The 27,468-nt window shown below is 35.9% G+C and overlaps 2 protein-coding genes across 2 annotated transcripts; one reads left to right on the top strand and one right to left on the bottom strand.

Moving 5' to 3' along the window:
- Positions 1-814: 814 nt before the first annotated feature.
- LOC129950042 (m-AAA protease-interacting protein 1, mitochondrial) lies at positions 815-5,366 on the bottom strand. Its single transcript, XM_056061816.1, has 4 exons — positions 4,939-5,366; positions 1,361-1,525; positions 1,128-1,258; positions 815-1,049 (listed from the first exon to the last, which is right to left on the bottom strand). The coding sequence occupies exons 1-4, from the start codon at positions 5,290-5,292 to the stop codon at positions 911-913; spliced, it is 789 nt and encodes a 262-aa protein (XP_055917791.1). The 5' UTR covers positions 5,293-5,366; the 3' UTR covers positions 815-910.
- A 2,664-nt stretch (positions 5,367-8,030) lies between these two features.
- On the top strand, positions 8,031-17,914 carry LOC129951059 (ATP-dependent zinc metalloprotease YME1L). The gene is made up of 11 exons (XM_056063066.1): positions 8,031-8,187; positions 8,242-8,633; positions 8,703-8,794; positions 9,919-10,019; positions 10,097-10,192; positions 10,262-10,344; positions 10,414-10,727; positions 16,184-16,413; positions 16,479-16,639; positions 16,699-16,864; positions 16,923-17,914. Exons 1-11 carry the CDS (start codon positions 8,161-8,163, stop codon positions 17,415-17,417), a joined length of 2,157 nt encoding a protein of 718 aa, XP_055919041.1. The 5' UTR covers positions 8,031-8,160; the 3' UTR covers positions 17,418-17,914.
- The last annotated feature ends 9,554 nt before the right edge of the window (positions 17,915-27,468 follow it).

The raw sequence follows: 27,468 nt of genomic DNA, 5'->3' as shown, positions 1-27,468 counted from the left end.
TGGGAAATATTGAGCCTGGTAAAGCAAGATATCTGTACGAAATTGGGCTCAAGGGTACGGGTATAACGGCTGAATTGTTTTAGGGGAGGAATGCAATTGGCTATTTCAAAAGAGCATTGTTTATAAAAGTAACGATAAAACAATGAAAAGCATGAGACCTTGCGGCGGTGTTCAAGAGAAGCAAATGTCTCTGTAAGAGAACGATCTCCAATCATTTTAAGAGTTCCTTCATTCCTCCAAAACTGGAATATAACTCCTATATTTGGGCAGGTGCCCCTAAAACAAGTTTAAGTATTTTGGACAGGATCCTAAAAAGAGCTTTGAAAATGATAGGCGATAGAACTATAACCGAAACAATTACGTCTCTTACTTTTAGGAATGCTCATCAGTTTACCTTGAGCTGAGTTTCGGACGTACTGTCAAGTATAGAAATTCTTTTTTTAACCGCACATCGAGAATGTGGAATGCTTTAACCAGCTCTGTTTTTCCCTATCATTTTGATATAAAAAACCTTAAGACCAATGCGCATCGGTATCTCCTCTTTCATCTATCCCTATTTTCCTAAAGCTCGCACTGTGTTTAAACTTTAAACATGTTAAGGGTATTAATAACCCCTTGACTGCCCGTCAACTATAAAAAAAAGGTCCCTTCTTTCCTTGAAATTACCTGTACACAAAAATGTTTGAGAGTTGTAAAGTCACTAGGCCCTAGTTCTTATTCTCAACGGACTTTTGCTTCATCTAATTTATTTATTAATCAGAGACCTCTGACTATAATATTAAAAAAATCTTCAATGTTATTTTTTATCTCTTTTTTCTAACAGAGTATTTTATATTAATATTTTTACATTATGCAGATACAATTAACAAATTAATATTTTTTTCTTCAAATAAAAATAAAAGACATATTTTTACTCATTAATCATCAAATCTAAAGGTTTGAAATGGTTAATTACATTTACAGTCCAGTCTGTTTGATTTCCAGCGGTAAATTCTTTTATAAAACGATAATTGCATATGAAAACTTTGTCTTCATATTCAGGAAGTGATCTACAACAAAATAGAAAAAGTAACAAATGAATACAACGTTTGATCAGTTTTGTAAAAAAAAGTTAAAAAAATACAAACCCCATATTCCAAGGAAGTACTTCGCCTTGATTTTGCATTTCTCTGAAGCCTTTCAAGACATGAAATACCATTGTGATTTCAACAAACCGCTTTTGTATTTTTTCATTTGACTCATCGAACATTATACCAACCTTTTGAAAAAACAAAACAAGAAAATAACATACAAAATAATTTGTATTGTATTTGCTTCAAAATATAATATGAAAGAAGAAAAAAAAGAAATTTTAAATTACCTGATATGGAAAGGATAAGTAAATATCATCTTTATTAATTTCAAGTTGTTTCCTCTGAGATACGGACAAGGTTTCTATAACTGGTTTTATTTCATCAATTGCTTCTTGAGATACAAGGTTTTTAAGTTCTGTTAAATTAGAATTCACCAATTTTGTCGATATGGTCTAAAAATTTAAAGTAATTAATTTTGTATTCTTAGTTCTCATAAAGTCATAGTAATTAAGATTTGTATAGTAATTTTTAATAGATCAGAAAATACAATTTTTCATTGAAAAAGGAACAGCTTAATTTTTCGTAAGTTGAAAAACATGACATGACCCCAGTTAAAATATCAATACAAAATATCCACTTTTGACCTCATGTTCATGATATAAACGAGCTAGCGTTCCTCTATCTGATATCGTTAAAAATTCCACTCCTATTAAAAGGGGGGGGGGGGGGTACCCCATGGTAAGAAGTGTTTTTATAATTTATTGATTTAAGCAACCAATCTACGAAACTACAAACAAATTAAATAATAATCGACTTTTAAATAAGTTTTTGGACATTGATGTATCCAAATTAGAAAGAAAATATTAAATAAATTACAACTTTTAGAAATCAGTTTACGATGTCCGTATAGTGTATAACAGGAATCAATTGCCAGGAGCTCTTAAGGAAATTTATGGAGCATACAGATGCAAGAGATAAGCTGAACTCTCACATTCAATACTTGAAATCAAAATGTTATTAATAAACATACCTACATTTTTCATCTCCCTTCATGAGTATGTTTTCGAAGTAATAGTCACTTGGAATTATAAGAATGGTAGTGACTTCTTATTAAAATCAGTTGAAGAATTCCAAACAGCACAGTCAACAACGGGACGCACAATACTGCAGTACATAAAATCAACTCCATGAGGGTTCTAGTTAGTTTCATTTGATGAATCTGAGTAAGGAATTTTGTTTGGATACTACCAAATTGATATGTAAATTAAATTTCAAATAAAATATAACACCTTTGAAAAGAGAGCATAAGAATCGCGCTATCGAGGAGATGAGGTTCGAAAAGCCACGAAGGGAGGCCTGTAACGACGATCAGGGTAACATCGTATATGTTGAGAATATGGAAATTCCGCTTCTCCAAATTATATAACGGCGATAACGAAGCGAATTCCGCTGTAAGGAAGATAGAACCACTCAACCTAGGCACCACAGATCAACAATTCCGCCTTACCGACTTCGACGAAGTGAAAATAGCTTTGCATATCTAAACTGAAGTCAAACAAAGCTGCTGGAGCTGACGGCATTGCTACCGAGCTATTCAAAGCAGCAGGCGATAACTTGGTAGGGAGCATGCGCCAACTCACCTGCAAAATATGATCCGAAGATAGCATGCCCATATGCATATAAGATCCTCTCCGCAGTAGTATGTGAACGTCTGCATTTAGTGTCAAAAAAAGGGTTAGACAAGTTGATACATTGTCATGCGACTTCTTCAATATTGTTCTGGAAAGAATTTAGCAAAACTCAACCGTCAACACTAAAGGCACAATCTTCCAAAGATATTGACATAATTGGAAGATAAAAGCTTGATGCCAGTGGAGAGTTTTTGAGCATTGCGATGGAAGCGATGAAGATGGGTTTAGTGGTCAATGAGGGCAAAACCAATTATATGCTGTCATCAAAAAAGCGCTGAAATCAAACGAAATAACTCTTGCAAATCGCTGCTTCTTTGGACCTAGACGTCAATTGTGTAGTAAAGTCCTCTCTTGAGCATCTAAAATCACCATCTATAAGACATCCATTATCCCGGTTATCAATTATGGCGCTGAGGCCTGGACCCTTTCAAAGAAAGATGAGATCATCTTAAGATGCTTCGAAAGAAAATTTCTTCGGGTGATTTTTGGTCCCGTATGCATAGATGGAGAATGGAGGAGAAGATATAACGACGAACTGTACGGGCTTTATAGCGACGCTGACCTAGTTAACAGAATTAAAGTCCAACGACTTAGATGGCTAGGTCATGTAGACATCAACTCTCCAGCCCGGAAGGTCTTCGAATCCAATCCCGAGGGACGGCGCAGTAGAGGAAGACCGCGACTCAGTTGGCGTACTCAGGTGGGTCAAGTCCTCAACCAACTTGGAGTGCGAAACTGGAGATAGCTAGCTAGGGACCGAACTGGCTGGAGACGCATGTTGGTTGATGCCCAGGTCCGCCCGGACTGTAGCGCCACCTCAAGTAAGTAATTAAGTCTTTGAAGCATTTGACAACTAGTAACGGAAAATTATTTAATGAATAGTTTGGAATAATATTTAAGAAAGGTCTATTTTAAGCCATACAAGCACACTTGTACCATTTAGTTAATCCACTAAGTGACAAAAGAACGTAGATCATTCTGAAGCAAAGGACAATCGTTTAAACTAGAAATCCGAGAAAAATTCTGTATATCATTGGCACACTAAAAGTCAATGAGAATTTAAAAATCATTCGAAAGATCATTAAATAAAAATGCGAATAAAAAGGGACCCAAATGGCTACCTTGTGGGACACCAGAAGTTACTTAAATTTCTCTTGAGAAAAGTTCACTAACCATTACCTATTGTTTTCCAATAAGTAAATATCAAAAAATCTCTACTAAAGGCTTTTAAAGTCTGTATAAATCACATGAACTTGTATTAATTGTGAATCCTACTAGATTTAGATTGATAGACCGACATTTCCAAAAACCATGTTCATATTTACTTACATGCTGCTTAATGATAGATTTGAATTTATCCTGAACAAGGCTAGTTTTTCGTCTGTAGTTAGATACAAGTAATTTGAAACTTTAAGGGAGAATTACCAGGTTTTGGTATCCAACGACTCTTCTAATAGTCTTGCATTTTCATAAAACTGATTCTACTTTACTTATTAATATTATTACGTAAGACATAATAACAAATAGAATTTTGTTACACAGATAAGTTACAATGTATTTTCAGTTTCTTAACCTTCTTACTTGTTTTGAAATAGGTAGGGACCTAGGTACTTGATCTACTTACCGTAAATAGTGTAAGCCAGACTATGAAAACATATTCTTAGTATTTGAACAAAACAACGATTTTAACAATGAAAGTATAAGAATTTCAAGAAAAAGGGAGAAATGCTATTGAAAAGCAACCTTTTCCTAACCAAACACTCGATTCAAAATAACCTAAGAACAATTCTGAATTTGTCTATAATTCATTCTCATTTTATTTATTAACGTCGAATCAAAAAATTTGTTGAATAGCTTCCTTTCTTCCTCCTAGCTATATTTTTGACCTTCAGTTTTTATTGCGAACTTAACAGCGTTGTCTGTACATCATAGCAGACGGGTATGAATATTGTATTTCTACTTCCAACGAAAGTTGGCGTGAGTCCATAATTTTGGATTACTGCAAACACATTAAAAGTAAAATAAGCCCGGACAATTGAGTTATAAACATTTGGTAAGCATATTATTTGAAAATTAATTAAATGTTGTCAAAGGAAAACTAAAAACTAACAATAATAAATATTAGGGAACACACTTATTTTATTTTGTATGTAGTTATTTTGTTGTGAACTTACGTGAACCGCATGCTTCGTTCCATAAATAAAATCTTTTAAATTGAATTCATTGTCGAAGTACGGACGGATAATAAAATTAATTAAAACCCAGTTTCTGATAGTATTTATGAATGAAGGCCATAAGATTTCTGGGAATTGCATTAACGAGGGAAGACTCCTTTGCCTTTTGCTTTCATTGCTTGGATTTGGATGTGATGAAAAGTAGGCATGTTGGTTCATTGAACATAATGCACTTGATTCCTTGGGTATAATATTTGAATTAAAACATTTGTTTTTGTTTAAAATGTTTTGTGCCAATAATCTTCTACTTAGGAATAAATATTTGTTTAGATTTATAGCAGCTAGCGAGGACATAGTTAAATAAAAATTTATTGAAAATATGAGTTTTTTGTGAAGTTTTGACGTTTGTTTGTTATTTAAAAAATGGTCCGTTCGTAAGGCTAATGGAGAAAGTGTAATGGAACAGTGGACCTGTTTGGGTAGTTTTGCATATCGGACGGTTGGGAATAGTTTGATAAAACAAAACATTCAACATTTTTAGGTGTGACGTTTATTTGTTATAGAAAACATTGACAGTTCGAAGCGACATTAGTAGCTTATTCATGGAAATTTGAACGTACGAAGTTATGGAACACAGCCAAATATAATCTCAACATTTTCCAAGAAATGTCATTGCGTACTCTTCTCGCAAGAAATTCCTGAAATTCACTCAAATTCCAAGCGTTCACATTGCTATGGTGCCTCAAGGACTTATTAGGATTAGGAGCTTTCAATTCGGGCGAAATATAACACACTTGGCAGCTAAAATATTCACTTATATTTTGGCGGGGAAGAAGATTGTACTTTTGAGGGCAATGCGTTAGTTAAGACCTAAGTAAGTAAGTTAAGTACGTAAAAGCTGCCTTGTTTACTCTATAGACCTGTTAAAATCTGAAGATTATTTGTCATTAGAGATTTAATAAAAGCTGAAAATGTAATTCCATTCTAACAATGGTTCAGGTAACTCCAACGGATTGGAGTGATCTCTGCCTCTGAGCAGTTCGACGCAGTGCTGTCTCTTCTGCTTCTTTCTCAAGCAATAGGATATGCATTGCTATGCTTTGCATTTTTATATTTTTTGAATTATTGTTTTTAGTTTAAAATTTATATTTTAAGATCTCACCCTATTTTTCCAATTTCAAAAAAAAAAAACAAATATAAATATTCATTTATTTTATTCGTCGATTGATTTAATCCTTGTCAACAACAACAGTCAAAACAAACATTCAGATGAAAGGTTTGTTCATTTTCTGAATACGAAAAGGCACTCTCCTTAAGAACGGATGGGAAATTCTGTATGTCCGCTTAGGAAAAAGTTTTTTTGTGAAGAAATCGATTGGAGAGGGATTAAAAATCATGCCATGGCTCTCAATACCCACAATTTTAACAGGAAATTGCAACACCTCATTCGTTTTATACTTTTTTAAATTCAAGAAAAAATTTAGGTTTCATTCTTTGTTTTCATAACAGAGATGGGAAATTTATTGACAGCTCAGTTTTTATAACGCACCAAATTTTCTAACTGTAAGTTTTAAATTCGAAGATACATTTTATTTGGGCGACACTCCTGATAGCTTTTAAAAATCCGAGGGAACAAAAATATTTCGGGTGAAAAGCTTTTTGGGTGAAACTCCTGATATGGCTAATTGTGGTTTGTGTTTGTTCATCTTAAAAGAGATAAATCACTCACATGTGCAGCTGGTCTGCACATATCTCTGCATCTTGTTGTTCTGCACCAAAAACACTAGTGCATATATTCTCCACAATGCGAAGATCGATAGTTCTGTCAAATAAAATGAGACAAGCCAGTAAATATTTCTTTTTTTTTTGTTTCAAAGAATTTATTTCATTGAACTGCAATATCAGTGATGCCAGAGACCGATTATGTATTTTTGTGTTTCTTGATCGCAATATTGGCTGAATTGACTCTGCGCAGTGAATTTAAGAACGGAAGCATCGTGTAGCGCTCCGCTGCATGCAGACTATTGAAAAAATGCTTCCATAAAACCCCATGTTATTTAAATTTGCTGATTAGAAAAAGCTGCAATCTGATCTAGCCATTAAAGAATTAAGAATTAAAGTCATCATACAGATTAGATGAACATTAAATCGAACAAAATGTATCTCGAACGGAAGGTTCATGCGATCATTTAAACCGATTATTCTAGCTTTAGGGTTAACTGGTGTTGAATCCTGAAACATGTTTTTCAGTTTACGTATATTTCAAAGCTAAGTCTGAGTTAACCCTTCAAATTTTGTGAAAAAAGGTATAATTTGTTTTAATATTCAAACTGCGACTTTAGCAATAGAGATTTAGGCTAGGCGCTTACATGCAACTTTTAGTTTCGAAACCGTTTGGTTTCTAAACTGAGCACTATAGAGTTATATGAGAGTTTGCGCATATCCAGAAACCATTCTGTCGCCCATTCAAACAACTTTTTAGTTTGTGTTTTGGCACATTCAACTAAATCGTTGAATAATTTTCTGTAAGTGCAAAGGGGAGAAAAATTAAGTCAAGGAAAATATATATTTCCTGTGTATTGGTTTATTTAGTTGATAACCTTCGGAGTTGCTTATGTGATGTTTAGGGAACTAACGATCGAACTGTTTGGTTTCGAAAAAGTTGCATGTGCGCACCTAGCCTTATTCGAAATTCAAAGTTTAACTTATTTGAGAAGAAAAAGATTTATCATCACGATCACGACCAAATACTTTTAATTTATTTGGACAAAAAGTTAAATTTCGTTTATTAATTACTCTACATTACATTTCACACTACTCAGTTCATAAATGTACAGAGTAGAGAACACAGCACCTTGAGCGACTAGACTATGTAAGGTGATAACAATACAAGACAATAATACAAGACAGAAGGGCAGAAGAAAAAGAACAACAGACTGAAAGAACACTTGACAAAAGTTTATTCGGTCGCTAGATGAGAATGCGTAGTGAATTATTTGTATTCATAATAATCCTGCTCTGTTTATCCGATTTACAAACTGGCCAATATGTACGAGTTGTTAATCTTTGCAGCGGCTTTCTGGCGTTCAGGTAACTAAGAAAACACAATTTCACAAATGACATATTTTATCTGTCATCCTAATTCTTGTGTCACCACCATCTCTGTCAATCGTACTAAAATTATATCGCAATAGCAGATTAAATTATTTTGTGTTAAAAAAAATGATGTTGGCTTCTTCACATACCTTGGTAAGTTAAATTAAACTCAATTAAAACCACATCCACATTACCTTTCTGCTGCAGCCACCGTTTTACTTGACCAGTATCGGCCGGAAACCCCATTACTATTCAGCACGCAAGAGTTCTTCAAGCTTTTCACAAAAAAACATTCGTGATGGCAAAAATACGGTCCTCGATGAACTGGCTGCTCTTTTGACCAAATCGCATAAAAGTATCCTAAACATCGCCGCCCACAATGCTTGTATTAAGACATTCTTCGAAAAGGGCAGGCTTAATCGAGTCCTTGAGGACGTTGCCGTGTCCTTGAAACATATCGACGCAAATATCATTGCAAAGCACATTACAAGTAGTAGACAAAATTCAAGACATCTAATGAGTGTCACTGTTAATACAGGAATTGCTGATGTCAAATGTTTGCTAAATCGAAGAAGAGGATTGGGTTCAAATTACGAAATGTAAGTTAATCAAGTTTCCAATTTGAGATTTTAACAGAATTTTCTGATAATTAATGTTTTTATTTCAAGTAAATTTGTACGACATTTCAAGACTGACAGAGCAATTGAAGCAGAGGCCAAGAGGAGTCCTTCGCTGATCGCAAGAATTCGAAACTCTTTGGGTAAGTTTGGTGTTTATATTTAACGACATTAATGACTTCTGCCGTAGGTACTCTTTAGAATATTTAAGTTTCGAAATTCTAAGCCCATCAAGTTAAATTCCAGTAACTAATTCCTCTTCGCTGTTTATTGTTTCCTTTTCATAATGAAGCCTTGTCGTCCCTTTTCTAAAAAGTTTATTTTCACATTGGGTTAAGGTTACGTCTCTGCATCAATAGACAAATAGATTGGGGGTCATAAAAAGACATTTAAGTTATTCTTAAGTTTTTTCGGAGGCAGCGGTTGGCTATAGAAACAAATTTTATTTTAAGGTTGCAACAGATTTATTTTAGGCAATTACGTTACATTTAAATTAAAAAATAAATAAAACGGAAAAAAGACAAAATGACAAAAATACAAACATTAACAAGAGGCCGATCAAGAGAGAGTACAAAACCAGATAAACATATGAAAACAGCCCACGTAAGGTTTCATATGGTCCTCTACATTTACGTTTCTACAACCGAGCACTTTGATGCTTGATTTCAGTGATCAACCACGGGAACCGCTTATAATGAAATATTCGGTGGTAAAAACTTTTTAGACTTTTTTGTACAATTAGTATCAAAATCAAATATAGACTTGCTAGATTATTTGTTTGTGGAACTATGTTCTGCGTCTTCATTTTTTTCTTTTTGAACTTGCTCAAAGTATTGTGTTCAATTGGAATACAACTAAACGAATAACATTTAAGTTGCACTCCTATCATTTTCTCCTTTTCTATTTACTGAATTACTTGATTTCACTTGGCCCCTAATTTTTCTTTTATGATCTCTCAGCGTTCGAAATCGTTCGAATTCTTTTTGATTGAATCAAACTATCATAACCGCGTTTAGGAATCGTGTTTGGAGTTATCGTTTTTCTTTTCTGAGAGGTAATTGAATTAATATTTACTGTAAGCGTCTCTTTCTATGACATTTCTTGGAAGATACTGATTTCTGCCGCTCTTGATAGACCTAAACTATGACTGTAACGTAGTACCAGAAGCTAAAAAAAAGTGTACACTTTACAACCCACTTATTTTATCCGTTCTGTATAGACATTAGAACAAGTACCAACCACTAAATAAATTAAAATATTTTAACAGGTGGATCTTCAAATAAGTACGAGCCATCGATTGCGGTTCATACTGAAACCCTGACTAAACTGCTCAAAAATTCCACAGAAGGCGGACTTCAGAAAGATGGGGTTTGTAGATTTGTATCTTCTGTAGTTATAAAACCATGTGTTTATTTTTTTTGTTTTTTTTTTTTTTTGTATGGTAGGAGAAAAATATCAAAGTGGCTTTTGCTGAAGGTTACTTAGCAGCCCTTAACTCCGATGAAACAACTAAGTCTGGAAAAACCATGAAGTATTTGAAGGTAGTATAGTAAAATTGATGTCAATATTCATTTTAAATGATTCAAATTTTTTGTTTTATTTTTATTTAGGTATTTCAACAACTTCTTATTATAGTTGTGTTCCTAGGCATATTAGTGAGCCTCTTCTCATCATCCGGTGGGTCAATGTTTAGGTTTGTTTTGTGTACTTTAAAAGAAAGTTACAAGAAAGTAAAACCTTTGTTTGTTTGTTTATTTTTCAGGATTCAATTAGGTAATCAAGTAGAAGTAGATCCAGAAGAAATTAATGTCACCTTCGATGATGTTAAGGGTTGTGACGAGGCCAAACAAGAATTAAAAGAAGTTGTGGAATTTTTGAAAAACCCTGAAAAGTTTTCAAATCTTGGTGGCAAACTTCCAAAAGGCGTATTACTAGTTGGACCTCCCGGTACTGGAAAGACTTTGCTGGCGCGTGCAGTAGCTGGAGAAGCGAACGTTCCATTTTTCCATGCAGCTGGACCTGAGTTTGATGAGGTGTTAGTGGGCCAAGGAGCTCGTAGAGTTCGAGATTTGTTCAGTAAGTAACAATGTAACAAACATTCATTTAGAAGTTCATTTCTATTTATTTCATAAACTCCTCAAAATTCCCTTAAGGTCTTTTTAGACTTTAGGGCAAATGATTAATTCGTTCAAGAGATTAGTAAGAATTTGTTTGACTCGAATTGGTCAGTAGTAGAAGAGTAGTTTATTGTTAAAAGTGTCGAAATTAAGTCGAAGTTTTAAACAGCCGCAGAGGAATATTTTTGTATCCTTAAATTCTTTAAACCACATAAAAACACAGTGGTAGTAGTAACGTTTTGTTAGTCTATTATCAAAGAGTTAACTCTTGTAGACGAATTTATAAAATATATATTGGTACAACTTTATCAAAACCTACAAATATTTATTTAATATTTGAATACAAATTTGATCATGAGATTATGAATTTGACAAGTTTAACTTTTACAGCTGTGTTCATATGATACATGTACCCAATTATTTGGATATTTATGTTATTGGGATTATTTACATTTTTTTTTCTTAAAAACTCAGCTGAATAAATATTTAAATATAATATGAATTCCAGAGTTGTTCAAATCTATTTGAAAAGGTATAATTATATTTTTTTTGCATTCATTAAAATTACTATATCCCTGATGGTTAGCTTATAGTGGCTGTCCAAGATGGAAACGGACACTTAGGCCAGTTTAATGGCCCATTGTGATACCACACGAATCTTGAGGCTTCCTCCTGAGCCCGATGGAAACAGTTTGAGTCCCTTACGAAACGTGAGAGGCTGATTATACTGATATGATTTAGATCGTTAAGATCGTTAAAGAAGATTCTCCTAGGTAATTCTTGCGTTTTCGAGCTAGAGCAGGGCATGTGCAGAGAAGATGAAGAACCGTTTCTTCCTCTTCCTCGTCCGAACAGCTTCTCCAAAAATCATTTGAGAATACTCCTAGTCTCGTGGCGTGCTTTCCTATTAGACAGTGTCCGGTTATGACACCTATTATCGAGCTTATATGCGATCTGCTTAGAGAGAGCAAGCACATTGAACGTTTAAAGTGCAGTGTTGGCCAGGTGTTTTCTGTGACTTGACACGTGGTGATGGTGTTCCACCTGGTGCCTGCCCTCCTCACAGCGTCTTGCATTAGCAGCAGTTTACAAGTGACATGATCGACAGTTATGGACTGTTATAGAGTTTGTAAAAACAGAGTCCAGAGATTTGATAGCGGCCTGGCTATCTGAGAAAATACGGATATCAGATGTTTATATCACGTTTTCTTCAAGCCACGAAAAGACTTTCTTTTTCGCCAAATTTTTCGCCTGGAACACGCTACAATGATTGGGAAGGCGGAATGAGAGACTTAATTTCAGTCGTTCAGAGTACACACCTCCACCAACCCCTTCTTTTATTTTTGACCCATCTGTGTAAAAATGGATTGACTCATGCTCCAAGAATGTCCTATCCTCCCAAAAAGATCTGGGAGGTATAGAAATCTGGAAATTTCTGTCGAATTGCAGTTGGGGGATGGTGTAGTCTGTGTGCTTTGGAATTGATTCTAAATTGCTAAAAATTACGGAGTGGCCAATGTTGTTGTTAGTCCACTTCGACGAAGCGTTGTGGCGAATAGCAGAGCTTGCAGCTATTTGTTTGCTAAATATGTCAAGAGGTGTTAGTCGTGCGAAACGATCCGCTTATACATAGGCAAGCTGAACGTTGGAATTTATCTAGCTTATCCCTGTTTATACCTGTCTCTAAAGCAGCCCACCATACTGCCACACCGTACATTAAAATCGTTCTGATTGCCGATGTGTAAAGCCAATGCGTGATTCTGGGTTGTAAACCCGATTTATTATATATAGCTTTTTTGCAAGAAAAGAGAGCTACAGTAGCTTTTTTAACTCTTTCCTGTACGTTGCGTTTCCAATTTAGTTTTTTTTATCTAAGACAAGACCAACGTATTTAGCCTCGCCTGATAATTTTAATTGGATTCCTTTAATATAGCGAGGGTTGACAAATGGAATTTTGTATCTCCTCGAAAATAAGACCAAATCGGTTTTGTGTGGCCTAACACCCAGTCCACACCGATCAGCCTGATACTAAATATGATAATTTGATCAGTATTATTATTTTATTTTACTAATCTATGCCATAACAAACTTCGCAACTGCACAAAAGAATCATCAAAAGCATTTGATTGAATTTGGAAAACATTCAGGCTCTTTTATCAAAATTGTGTACCTTCATTTTTAATGAATACCCACTTCTTTGGATTAGAAATTACAAAAAAAGCATTTATTTATTAATTTGCTTTTCGAAAATAGCAAAATAAATAATTTAGATGGCGCAACAGTCCGTAGAGAACCAGGAACAAGACCTCTAGCATGACAGTCCAACGTACCAACCGTCATGCCACGGGAACTAATTTGTATTTTTCGTTAAAAAAATCAATGAAAAACACTTAACGCGAATCGGCTTAAAACCTTAATTTACAAGTTTTAACTCAATTGACCCAATGGTTTCGGCTGGAGGGGCAAAGACAGACAGACGGATGGAACCGTAGGACATTTCAACATTTTTTACGAATGCAGTACTTGAAATGTACTATTTAAATACATGTACATATATCGTAATTAAAAAAAAAAACTTCATGACATACATACATAGATAGCGATCATTAGCTTTTGGCGTTGCCTAGTTCCTAAAATCAAAAAGGATATGAATTTTTTAACTGAAGCAACCATAACAAAAACTTGTTTAAACTTTGATAATTTTAAACTATAAATAATAAATAAATAAATTAGGTGGCGCAACAGTCCGTAGTGAACCAGGGCCTAGTGACTTACAACTCTCAACTATTCCTTTGTGCGAGTAATGTTGTCAGGGTGGCACAGGCAGGGATCGAACTAACCCAAGACCTATGGCATGACAGTCCAACGCACTTTTTTTAATTCATTTTTATTATTTTATTCTTTAAACTATCTTAAAGCTAGACAAACATTCATAAAACTTAGGCTAGTTTTTAACCATACCTTACAACTAACTTACTGGTCCCATACGGACACTCTAAGTTAAACGATAATATTTAATTCTGATGCCTTTTGGCAGTAAATCTAACTATCTAACATTTTTTGTTTTTCATTTTCCTTTTTTTTTTAAATTCATGTTTTTTTTTATTATTATTTTTTGTGCCACCATGCCTATTCTACTTAAAACTAAATCCTTAAACTATAAAACAAGTATCAAAGCCGGCCAAGGCTTAAAACCCCATCCCGATTACCCACTATCAAGTGCCGATTGAAGCCAACAAAACTGGTTCTCCTGCTTCACCCTATCAGTTCGGTCCCGTTCGGACACAGCCCTACTGAACCGAAGGAGCTCTGCTCCGCCTTGTGCCATGTCGTCCCGATTATACAGGAGTGGCCTATCCACGGTTCATCGAGTGACGTGGTAGATGAGCGGATCTGCCAATCTATCCTGTATTAGACAGTATCTATCTAAAAAGAAGATTGCCTCTCGTGGAATGAAGCCGCTCAAGCGTGCAGTCTCAAAATACTCGTCGTTCGGATAGAACGCACCGGAAATTAAATTGTTGTTAGAAGACATAGCTCTTGCAATGTAACCTCGAACGAGTTTTATCACGAAATTGTCAATTCTGTTGATTCGAGCCTCGTTGTATAGGACCTCGTTGGAATAGTAATGCACAAAAGAAGATTAGGCTGTTCAATATAATACGGTACAGCGTCGTAAACACTGCCGCTCGAACGCCCGAAACCTCTCCATCTAGAAAGGGGCAACGTTGAACCACACAGGACAACCATAAACGATCATCGGCCGTATGTAGCAATATACATTCACTCTGAGGTCAAGCCGACTGCTGTAAAACAGCCGTTTCGTCAGAGCGAAAGCTCCTCTGGGTCTGGTCTGAGCAGCATTTATATGTCTGTCGAAATATAAATACTGATCTAACCAGATACCGAGGTACTTCACTACACTTTTGCTCGCCAATGGCTGCCCGTGAAGATCAACATGACTATCTTGCGCCAATTCTTGCACGTACTCTCGTGGCCATAGCCAACGGAGTCCGGAACAGAATTATCTCCGACTTCTGGAAATTTATTTTCAGTTTCCAGTCGTCGCAATATCGCTGAACCTTGTCGAAATCGCGCTGCAAGAGAATTCTAATACCCTCAACCTTCCGGGGCGTTCTGTACGCAATTAGATCGTCGGCGCACGCAATTGCCTTTGTAAGACTACCTATCAGATCGCTGGTGTAAATGCTGAAGAGAATCGGCGATTTCACCGCTTCCTATTTTAATTGAGAATGTTGTATTGGAAGTTACATTGCCACTTTTGACAACAAACTTTCTACCGTTCAGCATATCATAAAGTATATACAATAAGGGTTTGCTTATGCCGAGCCTGCTATGTTTTAGGTAAAGACCCTCTAATCATACGGTGTCAAAGGCCTTTTCCAAATCAACCAGAACAACACCTGTACATTGTTGTTTTGATTTATTCCATTTGATATCAGAGTTTAGACGCAGCATAAATTATGTCATGACCCTCCTTGAACCCGAACTGTTTATCAGGAATTATTTTGTTGTCCGCAGCCCATTTAGTCAGAGCCCTATTGATGATCCCTTCAAAAATTTTGCTGTTGCTCAGAAGAATACTTATCGACCGAAGATTTGACGGGTTGGCGTTGTCCTTTCTCTTTTTCGGGAGAAGATGAACCACAGCGGTCTTCTAATGCACTGGATAATATGCATTATTCATTCCATTATTGAAGAGTGTGGTGTAAATGTCAATTGCCTCCATCGGTAAATGTCTTAGTATTGGATATACCATCGACACCTGCTGACTTTTTGGTTTGTATTGAGTTGAAGATGAGCTGAAGCTCAACCTTCGTCACTAACAAGCGACTTGGTCTCGTTTGCTCGGCGAGTATGGCCTTTGCCAAGCAATAGTCAACCGCGGTTTTTAAAAGTATACTTTAGCTTTTAGAAAAAATAAAAAATAATGTTTCTTTCTGAAAATGAGAAGATGATTTTGAGCTTGTAAATCAACAATCACGAATCTGCCTTGCTGGAATTTGTGATGCATGCACCAAGTAACTATTACAACGACAAAGCAACACTATTTCCACCCTCCAATTCAATAGACTACGATACCAAAAAATATACAATATTTGGAAAAAACTTGTATTCGGACGACCCCCAACTAAAACAAAAATGAATGTGATACATATCGTTGGACTAACATGTCACGTTAAAAACCTTCATTAGTTAGAATAGTTATTTAAAGTTAAGAACAATTTAAAAAGACTTTTTAAATAAAGAACTGCTTTAACTATATTCGGCCAGCAAAAATTCTACTTTTCAAAAGTTGGCTCAAAGAATAAATAAATAAAATAAAATATAGTTTCGATTATTTTTGTATTATACATTTGGCACGCATTACATTATAAATATTAAAATTTTCAGAGGCTGCAAAAGCAAGAGCTCCATGCGTAATATTTATTGATGAAATAGATTCTGTTGGTGCGAAACGAACCAACTCAGTCTTGCATCCTTACGCTAATCAGACTATTAATCAGCTTCTGTCTGAAATGGATGGTTTCCACCAGAATGCCGGTGTAATAGTTCTAGGAGCAACGAATCGCAGAGATGATCTCGATCAAGCCCTTTTAAGACCTGGCCGCTTTGATGTGGAGGTAATTTTAGTGTTGCAGTTTTTCCCAATCATAAACATAAACAAATCTATCAAATCAATTCATAGGTAGTAGTCTCAACACCCGATTTTACAGGGCGTAAAGAAATCTTGTCTCTCTATTTATCAAAAATTTTACATGATGAAATTGATATAGACATTCTTGCCCGAGGAACTTCTGGTTTTACTGGAGCCGATTTAGAAAATATGATAAATCAAGGAGCACTAAGGTACAATTTATATAATACGTGCAAACAATCGAAATTTAAAAATAATACTCTAATTTTAGAGCTGCGATAGACGGTGCAGAATCTGTGACTATGAAGCATTTAGAATCGGCAAGAGATAAAGTACTTATGGGTCCTGAACGTAAAGCAAGACTACCAGACGAAGAAGCGAATCTCATAACAGCTTACCACGAAGGCGGACATGCTATTGTAGCCTACTACACTAGAGTAATTTTCTTTGTGTAATCTTAAAGCATATGATACCAAATGTTATAGTTTTTTTTAGGAATCACATCCATTACATAAAGTTACCATAATGCCAAGAGGACCATCGTTAGGTCATACAGCGTATATACCAGAAAAGGAACGCTATCACGTTACAAGGGCTCAACTTTTAGCCATGATGGATACAATGATGGGTGGTCGAGCAGCCGAAGAACTTATATTTGGAATAGATAAGATAACTTCTGGTGCCAGTAGTGATTTAAAACAAGCGACGTCAATTGCAACTCACATGGTCAAAGATTGGGGAATGTCGGAAAAAGTGGGACTACGTACAATAGAAACTCCAAAAGGTCTTGGACAAGTTGAATCGTTAGGCCATCATACCGTGGAAGCAGTTGACGCCGAAATTAAGAGAATTCTTAGTGAAAGTTACGAAAGAGCAAAAGCAATTCTAAAAAAACACGCAAAAGAGCACAAGGCCCTAGCGGAGGCTTTGCTTAAATATGAGACTTTAGATGCAGAAGATATTAAAGCCATCATGAACGGATCACAGTAACAGAAAGAATAGTGTACATTTTATATAAGTTAGAGATAATAATATCAATATTTTCTATGTTTATTGTTTATTTTGTATATACAATTACATTTTTGGCTTTACAATATTCGAAAGACAAAATCCGCACACGTTTGCTTAGTTCTAATAAAATTCAAGTTTATAATTTAAATTTTGTTGCAATATGAAAAAAGTGGGCATATACAAACCAGTTAAAAGGAAACGCCAAAAATTCTGGGGAACAGAAATTAGCTATAGCTAAGGCAGTATTTTATTGTTATTATTGGATTTAATTCCCCATGTGTTTAGACAAAATTGATGTATGAATTATTTAAATTATTTGAACAGTTAAATTAAAATTAAGGATCAATTAATTTACTCAATGGATTTCTCAAATTTGGTTTATGATTCGAAAAATATTTGTATTCGATATCCAAAGAGTAAATATTAGGCCTTTTCCATGATTTGCAAACCAATAAAAATCATATAAAATCTAGAAATTCCGTTTTTTTTTTTATTTCGAAAAATACATTTAGCCTAACCTGTCAAAGGTTAGTAATTAAAAACCAAATATTCGGCCTTATTAGAGGCCCTTCGAATAAAAATATTTTCACAGAACTTGGAAATTGAAGAAGGTCTTTTAAGGAACCTTAATGTGTATATGAAACACCACATCATTTATATATTTGTAGTACGAGTTGTCTCTGCCACAGTTCGACCCTGCCTATGCCATCTAAAGCTTTTTTCACGAGCACTGTCCCTTGCGAGTAATTGACAAATTCTCCTAGAGTAATTCTTGTCACGAAAAGTTACTTACTTACTTAAGGTGGCGCTACAGTCCGGGGCGGACCTGGCCCTCTACCAACAAGCTTCTCCAGCCAGCTCGGTCCCTAGCTAGCTGTCTCCAGTTTCGCACGCCAAGTTGGTTGAGGTCCTCTCCCACCTGGGTGCGCCACCTGAGTCGCGGTCTTCCTCTACTGCGCCGTCCCTAGGGATTGGATTCGAAAACCTTCCGGGCTGGAGCGTTGATGTCCATCCGCTCTACATGACCTAGCCATCTAAGCCGTTGGACTTTGATTCTGCTAACTAGGTCAGTGTCGCTGTACAGACCATACAGTTCGTCGTTATATCTTCTCTTCATTCTCCATCTATGCGTACGGGACCAAAAATCACACGAAGAATTTTTCTCTCGAAGCAGCCTAAGACGCTCTTATCTTTCTTTGACAGGGTCCAGGCCTCAGCGCCATAAATGAGAACCGGGATAATGAGTGTCTTATAGATGGTGATTTTAGATGCTCGAGAGAGGACTTTACTTCTCAATTGCCTTCTAAGTCCAAAGAAGCAGCGATTTGCAAGAATTATTCTTTTTTGTCCAAGACGTCGTTGTTCAGTGTCCTTTTTTCGATGACAGCATATACTTGGTCTTGCCCTCATTGACCACTAAACCCATCTTCTTCGCTTCCGTCGCAATGCTCAAAAACGCTCCACTGACATCACGCTTTGATCTTCCAATTATGTCAATATCATCTGCGTATCCGAGTAATTGGATGGATCTTTGGAAGATTGTGCCTCTAGTGTTGACGGTTGAGTTTTGCACAATTCTTTCCAGAACGATGTTGAAGAAGTCGCATGACAGTGCATCGCCTTGTCTAAAACCTTTTTTGACATCAAATGCATCGGTAAGATCTTTTCCGACCTTGATAGAGCAGCGTGCATTCTCCATCGTCATTCTGCACAAACGGATAAGTTTGACAGGGATGCCAAAACTAGACATTGCTCGGTAGAGCTCTTCCCTATAGATGCTGTCATACGCGGCTTTGAAATCGATAAAGAGATGGTGGGTATCGATTTGAAGCTCCTGGGTTTTTTCCAAGATCTGCCGTAGTGTGAATATTTGGTCGATAGTGGACTTTCCTGGTCTGAAGCCATACTGATAAGGACCAATCAGGTTGTTGACGAATGGCTTCAGACGTTCACATAATACGGCAGAGAGGATCTTATACGCAATGTTAAGGAGACTGATGCCTCTGTAGTTGGCGCAGTTTAGAGGGTCTCCTTTCTTATGTATCGGGCACACTATGCTGAGATTCCACTCATCGGGCATGCTTTCTTCCGACCAAATTTTGCAGATGAGTTGGTGCATGCTCCCTACCAAGTCATCGCCTGCTGCTTTGAATAGTTCGGCGGTGATGCCGTCAGCTCCAGCAGCTTTGTTTGACTTAAGTTTAGATATAGCTATCTTCACTTCGTCAAGGTCGGGTGGGCGGAATTGTTGATCTGCGTCGCCGAGGTTGAGTGGTTCTATCTCCCTTACAGCGGAATTCGGTTCGTCATCGCCGTTATATAATTTGGAGAAGTGATCTTTCCATATTCTCAGCATCGACTGTGGTTCTACTACGATGTTCCCTTGATCGTCTTTACAGGCTTCGTGGCTGGTTCCCTTGGGAGGTTTTTTTTACCTTTTGGTAAAATTTACGAACCTTATTCCTGTTGTGACATCTCTCTATCTCCGCGATCGCGCGATTCTCATGCTCTCTTTTTTTCCGTCTTAGAAGTTGGTGTTCTTTTTTCGTCTTCTGCTCGTAGTGCTCGCGAGCAGCTCTAGTCCTTTTGTGCAGCGCCGTTTTGTATGCCTTTTGTTTCGCTGCGTGCGCTTGCCGGCATTCGTCGTCAAACCAGGGGTTTCGCTGTGGTGGCCGTGTGAAACCTAGCACTTCAGAGGCGGCATCTCTGATGGCTGCAAGGCAATGTTGCCACTGGTTTTCAATGCTTAATGCAGGAAGCATAGGACTCCTTAAGAGGTTATTAGAGACTCGATCGGAAAAGGACATGGCAGTCTCTTGCGATTGTAGCCGTCTAACGTCGACTCTTCTCACAGTACTTCCTTGTTTTGGTTTGGATCGGGATATCCGTAGCCGTACCTTGGCTACAACAAGGTAGTGGTCCGAGTCAATGTTGGCCTCTCGGAATGTTCGGATATCCTGGATACTGGAGAAGTGTCGTGCGTCGATCGCAATGTGGTCAATCTGGTTGACGGTTGATTGATCAGGAGATTTCCATGTCCCCTTGTGGATATTTGTCACGAAAAGTGCTTTCTTAAATTAGGCGTTCTGATTCGCCATTAAAATGTAGGTCCCTTCCATCCCTTACAACAATACTCGCACACAGGAATGGTTAAGAGTTGTAAGTCACTAAGCCCCATTTCTCAACACACTGTTGCGCCATCCAATTTATTTATTTATTTTATACGCCCAGTTAACCCCTTATAATTATGCATTGATTATTAAGAAGACAAACATACTTAATTGCCTCAACAAATTTACCTACTAAAGTTGAAATTTAAAATCTGATAACTTTCCTCCTAATTTCAAATTTTAACTTATTAATTTGATTGGATGCTAATCATCGCAAAATTAAAGCTTAAATCGTTCATTAAAACTTCCGTTTGCGAGGTACAGGGTGCTCTGCTTACTTAACGAAAAATTAGCAAGACAAATTCTTGAATACAACTTCCGCAAGGTGTCCTGAAAGTGTGTTAAAGGTTTGTGTTTTCCAAAACAAATTTGCTATCTGTTTGCTCTTAACCGCATTCCGGACATGACAATACTTATATTTAAGTAAGTGGTTAACTTTCTAGTTTTATCAGGACGAACTTCCAAATGGAAATTGCAATTGGTTCATTTATACAATTTTATCACATATTTCTTCAATATGAAGATAAAGCTTTTGTACAAAATTAGTTATCTTGGAAATTATATTAAACTTTGCTTTTAAAAGAGATTAGGCACTCTTGGGTAAAGAACGGGCATGAACAAGAAAGAATAGTGGCTATTATTACATAGACATTTTTGTTAATAGTTTATTTTGAAGTATGCAATAACCATAAGTTTTAAGCGTTTTCTCTACCTTTTACAAGCCCATTCTCCTGTACGCACCACATATAGATTCGAGCCTTTATGGAAGTTTAAAAAAAAAAAGAAAAAAAGGTAAACATTCAAACAAATCTGAAAACTTATTTGAAAAGACGAAAAATATTCCTTTGAAACAAAAATATTCTAATTCTTTATTCAGTAAACTAAAAAATTCGAACAGGAATTTGATGAAGTAAGAAAAATGGTTCAATAAGTACCTAAAAATAGAAGAAGTGTAACACTTTTGTTACGCTTGTAACTTTACGGAAAGTTTTTAGCCCCGTATGTAAAAATGGAAGATGTTGGAGGAGCTTTAATAATGAACTTTGTGCCATCTACATCAAAGCGGAACTCTGGTCGAAAAGGTTTAGTCAATGACAGTTAAATAGCACTTTCTCAATTGGTTTTGATAGTCTTCATTCAAATCCAACCTCAAAATTACTCTATCTAGTAATTTTTTTTTAAATTACCTTTTAAAATTAAAAAAAAAACACAGGTACAAAGACGCTTTCTTAATTCAAGATGTGTATAGGGTGATTTTTCAAAAGCTTTAAAAAAGTTTTTAAAAAAAAACACATACAATTCAGAAAAATGCATTAAATATTTAAATGAATCGATAGCACGGTCCATATAATTTAATGTTTGAAGGTTATTTCATGCAAATGTTGACCTTGACTGCTCCTCAAATGGTCCATCCAATTAGTCAATTTTGGCATACTCTTTCCAACATTTCGGCCAGTATCTAACCAATAAATGCTTCAATGTTGTCTTTCAATGCGTAAATTGAAACGGGCTTATCTGTATATACAACATAACCCTGTCTGTATATATAACATAACCCCACAAAAAATTGTCTAAAGGCGTTAAATTGCACGATCTAGGTGGCCAATTGACCGATCCCGAATGTTTGCAGAACTCACTCCTCAATAAGTCCATTGTTGCGAGTGCTGGCTTGTTGAAACCACATGTCATGCAAGTCAAGATCTTGCATTTTGGCAAAATAAAATTGGATATCATTTCACGGTAGCGCTCACTATTCACACTTACGTTACGATTGGCATCATCTTTGAAGTAGTACCTTCCAATGATGCCACCAGCCCATAGGGGAGGTTCGAATTCAGGACACCTTATGGCTGAAACACAAACACGCTTCGGCTTCACCTGACGTTTGTTTCAGCCAATGAATTCAATGCATGCTGTCACATTGAAGCTTTGAAATCACGTTTCATTTGACAATCTTAAGAAAAAGAACGTAATATGACTCCAAACGGAATCTCTAGTTCAAATTTGCTGAACATTTGCTTTGTCTGACAGTCATTCCCATTGGTTATTCTAGACTGTGTAAGCTACTCCTGAGATAACTTTTTCGATTTTTTGTATTGAAAAAAAAAATAACATCTGCTAATGACAGAAGTGCCATTTTATAAATGTCATATTGGATGTGTCATTCAAAGCAACTTCGAAGCAGGCTCAACGTAACGCAAACGAAGCCGAAGCTGAAGCGTATTTGTGTTTCAGCCATTAATCCCTTTAAAAAGCATTGTTTTGTCGCCCTGTGTAGTGGTCCCGTGAATGGATGGATACATTTTTGAAATAAAACCTGTTGTAGCATTTAGTCCAAGATGATTTCAGAGCTTTTAGCCTCATAGTTATAGTTCATAGTTGAACCTAATTTATTATCGACTTTAAGTACATCAATAAAACATTTATGAATATAACTCGACTGCGTTCATATGGCCACCGCAGCAGGCCCGTTTGCAGTGGCCGATTCGTTGGATCCTTTATCGATGACTCGGTCACAAATTGCTTGTACAAAAATGATTAATTTAGTACCAAAGAAAACAGTCCTGTGACTTGCGGCACTTTCCTTTTAAAACTACATGTTGCCTAAGTTCGTTATAATCGTTATTCATGGCAGTAATCAGATAACGCTGGCCATTCTTAGTAACGTGGCGATCGTTTTCGCAGACGAACAAAATATTCAAAATTGCAAACCACACCAAATTGTTATTTTTTGTGAATAAAGTGCTTATTCATGGAAAAGTGGATTTTCACACGACCTATATTTCATATTTTCCTTATTGACGAACATTTTGAGTCAAAAATAAGTTTCATCACTGAAAATGTTTGCAGTCAACTGTATTCCTTGAACGCTATATTCGATCAATAACCAAGGTAGGTAGTTAGTTTTTCAGACGTCAAATTTGAAGCTTTACTTCACTTACCTGTACCTTCAAAGCCAAACAAAATTGGGCAGGTTCAGACGACATATGGGACTTAAAAGTTAGGCAAGTTTCTAGTATTTGATTGGCCAGCTACCAACAAATTATCTTCTAATTAAGGCAACTTTAATGGAAAGTTGACTGGAAAGTTAGTCAAGAAAAATCTTCCTAACTACCAAAATGACAGTTAATAATGGGCAGGTTCAAGCAACATAAGAATCCGATTTGTCAAATTGAAAATTTTGACATTTCTCGACGTTTCAAGGTCCCTAGAGTCGAAATAAAAGATTTGTAGAAAGATGTCTGTGCGTGCGTGTGTACGTACGTTCGTACGTTCGCGACGTTTTTTTCGTCGTCCATAGCTCAGGAACCAAAAGAGATATGGATTTCAAATAAATTTTGTTATACAATAAGGCAGAAAGATGCAGAAAGGGCTCTCAAGAAAATGCGTGGGTGGTTTTTTAACCATAGCAGTTTGAAAAAAGGTGAACATTTTGGTTAACTTTTAATATCTTACGAACCAAAAACGCTAGAGACTTGAATTAAATTTTATATAATATATTGTAACGTGATATCAAAGAAGTATATTTTTTGAAAAAAAATCCATTTAACGGTTTTTTTTTATAAATAAAAAAACGGAAAAAAATGTTTCACCTCCAAAATTTTACGACTAAATTATGATTTCATCTCCAAAACAATTTAGTGCAACCATCTGATACAATTTTGAGAAAAAACGAATTTACAGTTTTTTTTATGAAAAATAAAAATCTGATAAAAACATTACTCAAAGTTGGTAAAAATTGAATATCGATTCAAATATATTTTCAAAAACTTGAAATTAAGGCTTCAAACTTATTTTTTCTTATAAGTAATATTGTTTTCAACATTCTGAAAAATGTTGAGAAAAATCGAATTGACAGTTTTTTTACAAAAAATAAAAACCTTAAACAAAAATTAATAAAAGTTGGTAAAAATTAATTTTCGACTAAAATATCTTTTCAAAACTTTGAGATATTGGCTTTAATTTACTTTTATTTTTCAAAAAATATTGTTGTCAACATTCAGTAAAATTAAAAAAAAATCGAATTGACAGTTTTTTTTACAAAAAATAAAACTCTAAAAAAAACAATACTAAAACTTGGTAAAAATTTACTTTCGACTCAAATAGCTTTTCAAAAATTAAAAATATTGGCTTCAAACTTATTTTATTTCACAGAAAATATTGTTTTCGATATTCAGTAATTTTTATATAAAAATCTAACAATCCGTTTTTTCCATAAAAAATAAAATCTAAAAAAAATAGTACGCAAATTTGGTAAAAATTGATACAAGTATAGAGTGTTTTTGGTAAATGGTTTACACCAATACAAATCAAGCTGACTCAATAATGGCTGCGTTCAATCTCGTGTTGGATAGGGTATCTTCGATAGGTGGATTTTTAGGTACCTTGTTGAACGAGTTGGATAGCTGTATTATGATAGCTGTCAAAAAATAAAAACAACTTTCAGCTGTTCACAACAGGACGAGGTTCTTCAACTTCAGAATGCTAGGCACTAGACTGGAGGTAAGAGCTAGCAAATTGATCATCTACAAAACGAGAACAAAAAAAAAGAGGCTGGGATGCGACCCACACTGATAACTTCCCATCCAGTCTGTCGATTTGTCTTGTTTAAAAGTTTATCTATATCTAAACGGTGATTTTTTAAGAGCTTGAGAACTTTTTAAAAAAAAAAAACGCATAAAATTTGCAAAATCTCATCGATTCTTTATTTGAAACGTTAGATTGGTCCATGACATTTACTTTTTGAAGATAATTTCATTTAAATGTTGACCGCGGCTGCGTTTAGGTGGTCCATTCGGAAAGTCCAATTTTGGGTAACTTTTTCGAGCATTTCGGCCGGAATAGCCCGAATTTCTTCGGAAATGTCATCTTCCAAAGCTGGAATAGTTGCTGGCTTATTTGTGTAGACTTTAGACTTGACGTAGCCCCACAAAAAATAGTCTAAAGGCGTCAAATCGCATGATCTTGGTGGCCAACTTACCGGTCCATTCCTTGAGATGAATTGTTCTCCGAAGTTTTCCCTCAAAATGGCCATAGAATAGCGAGCTGTGTGGCATGTAGCGCCATCTTGTTGAAACCACATGTCAACCAAGTTCAGTTCTTCCATTTTTGGCAACAAAAAGTTTGTTAGCATTGAACGATAGCGATCGCCATTCACCGTAACGTTGCGTCCAACAGCATCCTTGAAAAAATACGGTCCAATGATTCCACCAGCGTACAAACCACACCAAACAGTGCATTTTTGGGGATGCATGGGCAGTTCTTGAACGGCTTCTGGTTGCTCTTCACTCGAAATGTGGCAATTTTGCTTATTTACGTAGCCATTCAACCAGAAATGAGCCTCATCGCTGAACAAAATTTGTCGATAAAAAAGCGCATTTTCTGCCAACTTTTCTAGGGCCCATTCACTGAAAATTCGACGTTGTGACAGATCGTTCGGCTTCAGTTCTTGCACGAGCTGTATTTTATACGGTTTTACACCAAGATCTTTGCGTAAAATCTTCCATGTGGTCGAATAACACAAACCCAATTGCTGCGAACGGCGACGAATCGACATTTCACGGTCTTCAGCAACACTCTCAGAAACAGACGCAATATTCTCTTCTGTACGCACTGTACTCATTCGTGTGGTTGGTTTAATGTCCAATAAAGTAAACTGAGTGCGAAACTTGTTCACAATCGCATTAATTGTTTGCTCACTTGGTCGATTATGTAGACCATAAATCGGACGTAAAGCGCGAAACACATTTCGAACCGAACACTGATTTTGGTAATAAAATTCAATGATTTGCAAGCGTTGCTCGTTAGTAAGTCTATTCATGATGAAATGTCAAAGCATACTGAGCATCTTTCTCTTTGACACCATGTCTGAAATCCCGCGTGATCTGTCAAATACTAATGCATGAAAATCCTAACCTCAAAAAAATCACCCTTTACAAAAATGTAAACCAATGGGTTTTGGAGGGTGATACGTACGAAGGATTTATATCTTTACTAGAGTGTTTTTGCCATTTACGCAAAATACGTCATTTATATTTTCGAAACTTCGACGAACACACTGCATAAACGCTTTTAAAGCTGCGTTTACGGACTCCGAATTTCTTTAGACATTTTTTATAATTGCAGACGTTGCTCGTTCTAGTACTGTACCATGATAAAATGCTGAGTTGACTGAATAAATTGACAATTAAATTTCGATGATTAGTGAAAGGGTCAGTTCACAATTTAAATGTAAGTTTTTAAGTCCTATTTGGCTGTTCCATTGGTCGATTTTTATCTATCTGCATCTACAATTATAAAGAAAAGAGAGCGGGAAATTGTGTAAAAAAATGATTCTACGATGATGAAAATGTTTTCATGTTTGCATTAAGGCTGTTTCTTGATCTGCAATCATAAAGATCTTTGCATTTTGGATCCACTATATCTGACGTGATTTGAAAATTGTGTATCCTCCTTTTCTGAGGACTTGAAAGTGGAGAAATCATGATTAGGGACAAAATTCATGAGGTTTTCTAACTGAAGTAGGACTATATTTCGTCCTGAATTGCTATTGAACTTCAGTGCGAAGTGCGATAAGTGACAGAAGAAACAACATTTTAACGCTTTTTATATTAAATATTCCGCTTCATTTCCAGACCCAAAAATATATCCCTATATTATTTTTGTCAGGTGCTTAGGGACAGTTGAATGTGTAAAGGGCCAATACAAAAGCTTTCCCTATTTGCTTGAAACTCATTTCAATTTGTTTCAGCCATATCCAATATAAAAAAAGCTCCACAAAAGTTCTCTTTTAAGGAAGAATCCTTCGTTGAATGCTCTTAACTTATTGATTTATTTTTAGGATTGAACCTTTAACTGTT

Source organism: Eupeodes corollae, chromosome 3, assembly GCF_945859685.1.
Source record: "Eupeodes corollae chromosome 3, idEupCoro1.1, whole genome shotgun sequence".
NCBI classification, from domain to species: Eukaryota; Metazoa; Arthropoda; class Insecta; order Diptera; family Syrphidae; genus Eupeodes; species Eupeodes corollae.
This window is presented reverse-complemented; position numbering and strand designations above follow the sequence as displayed.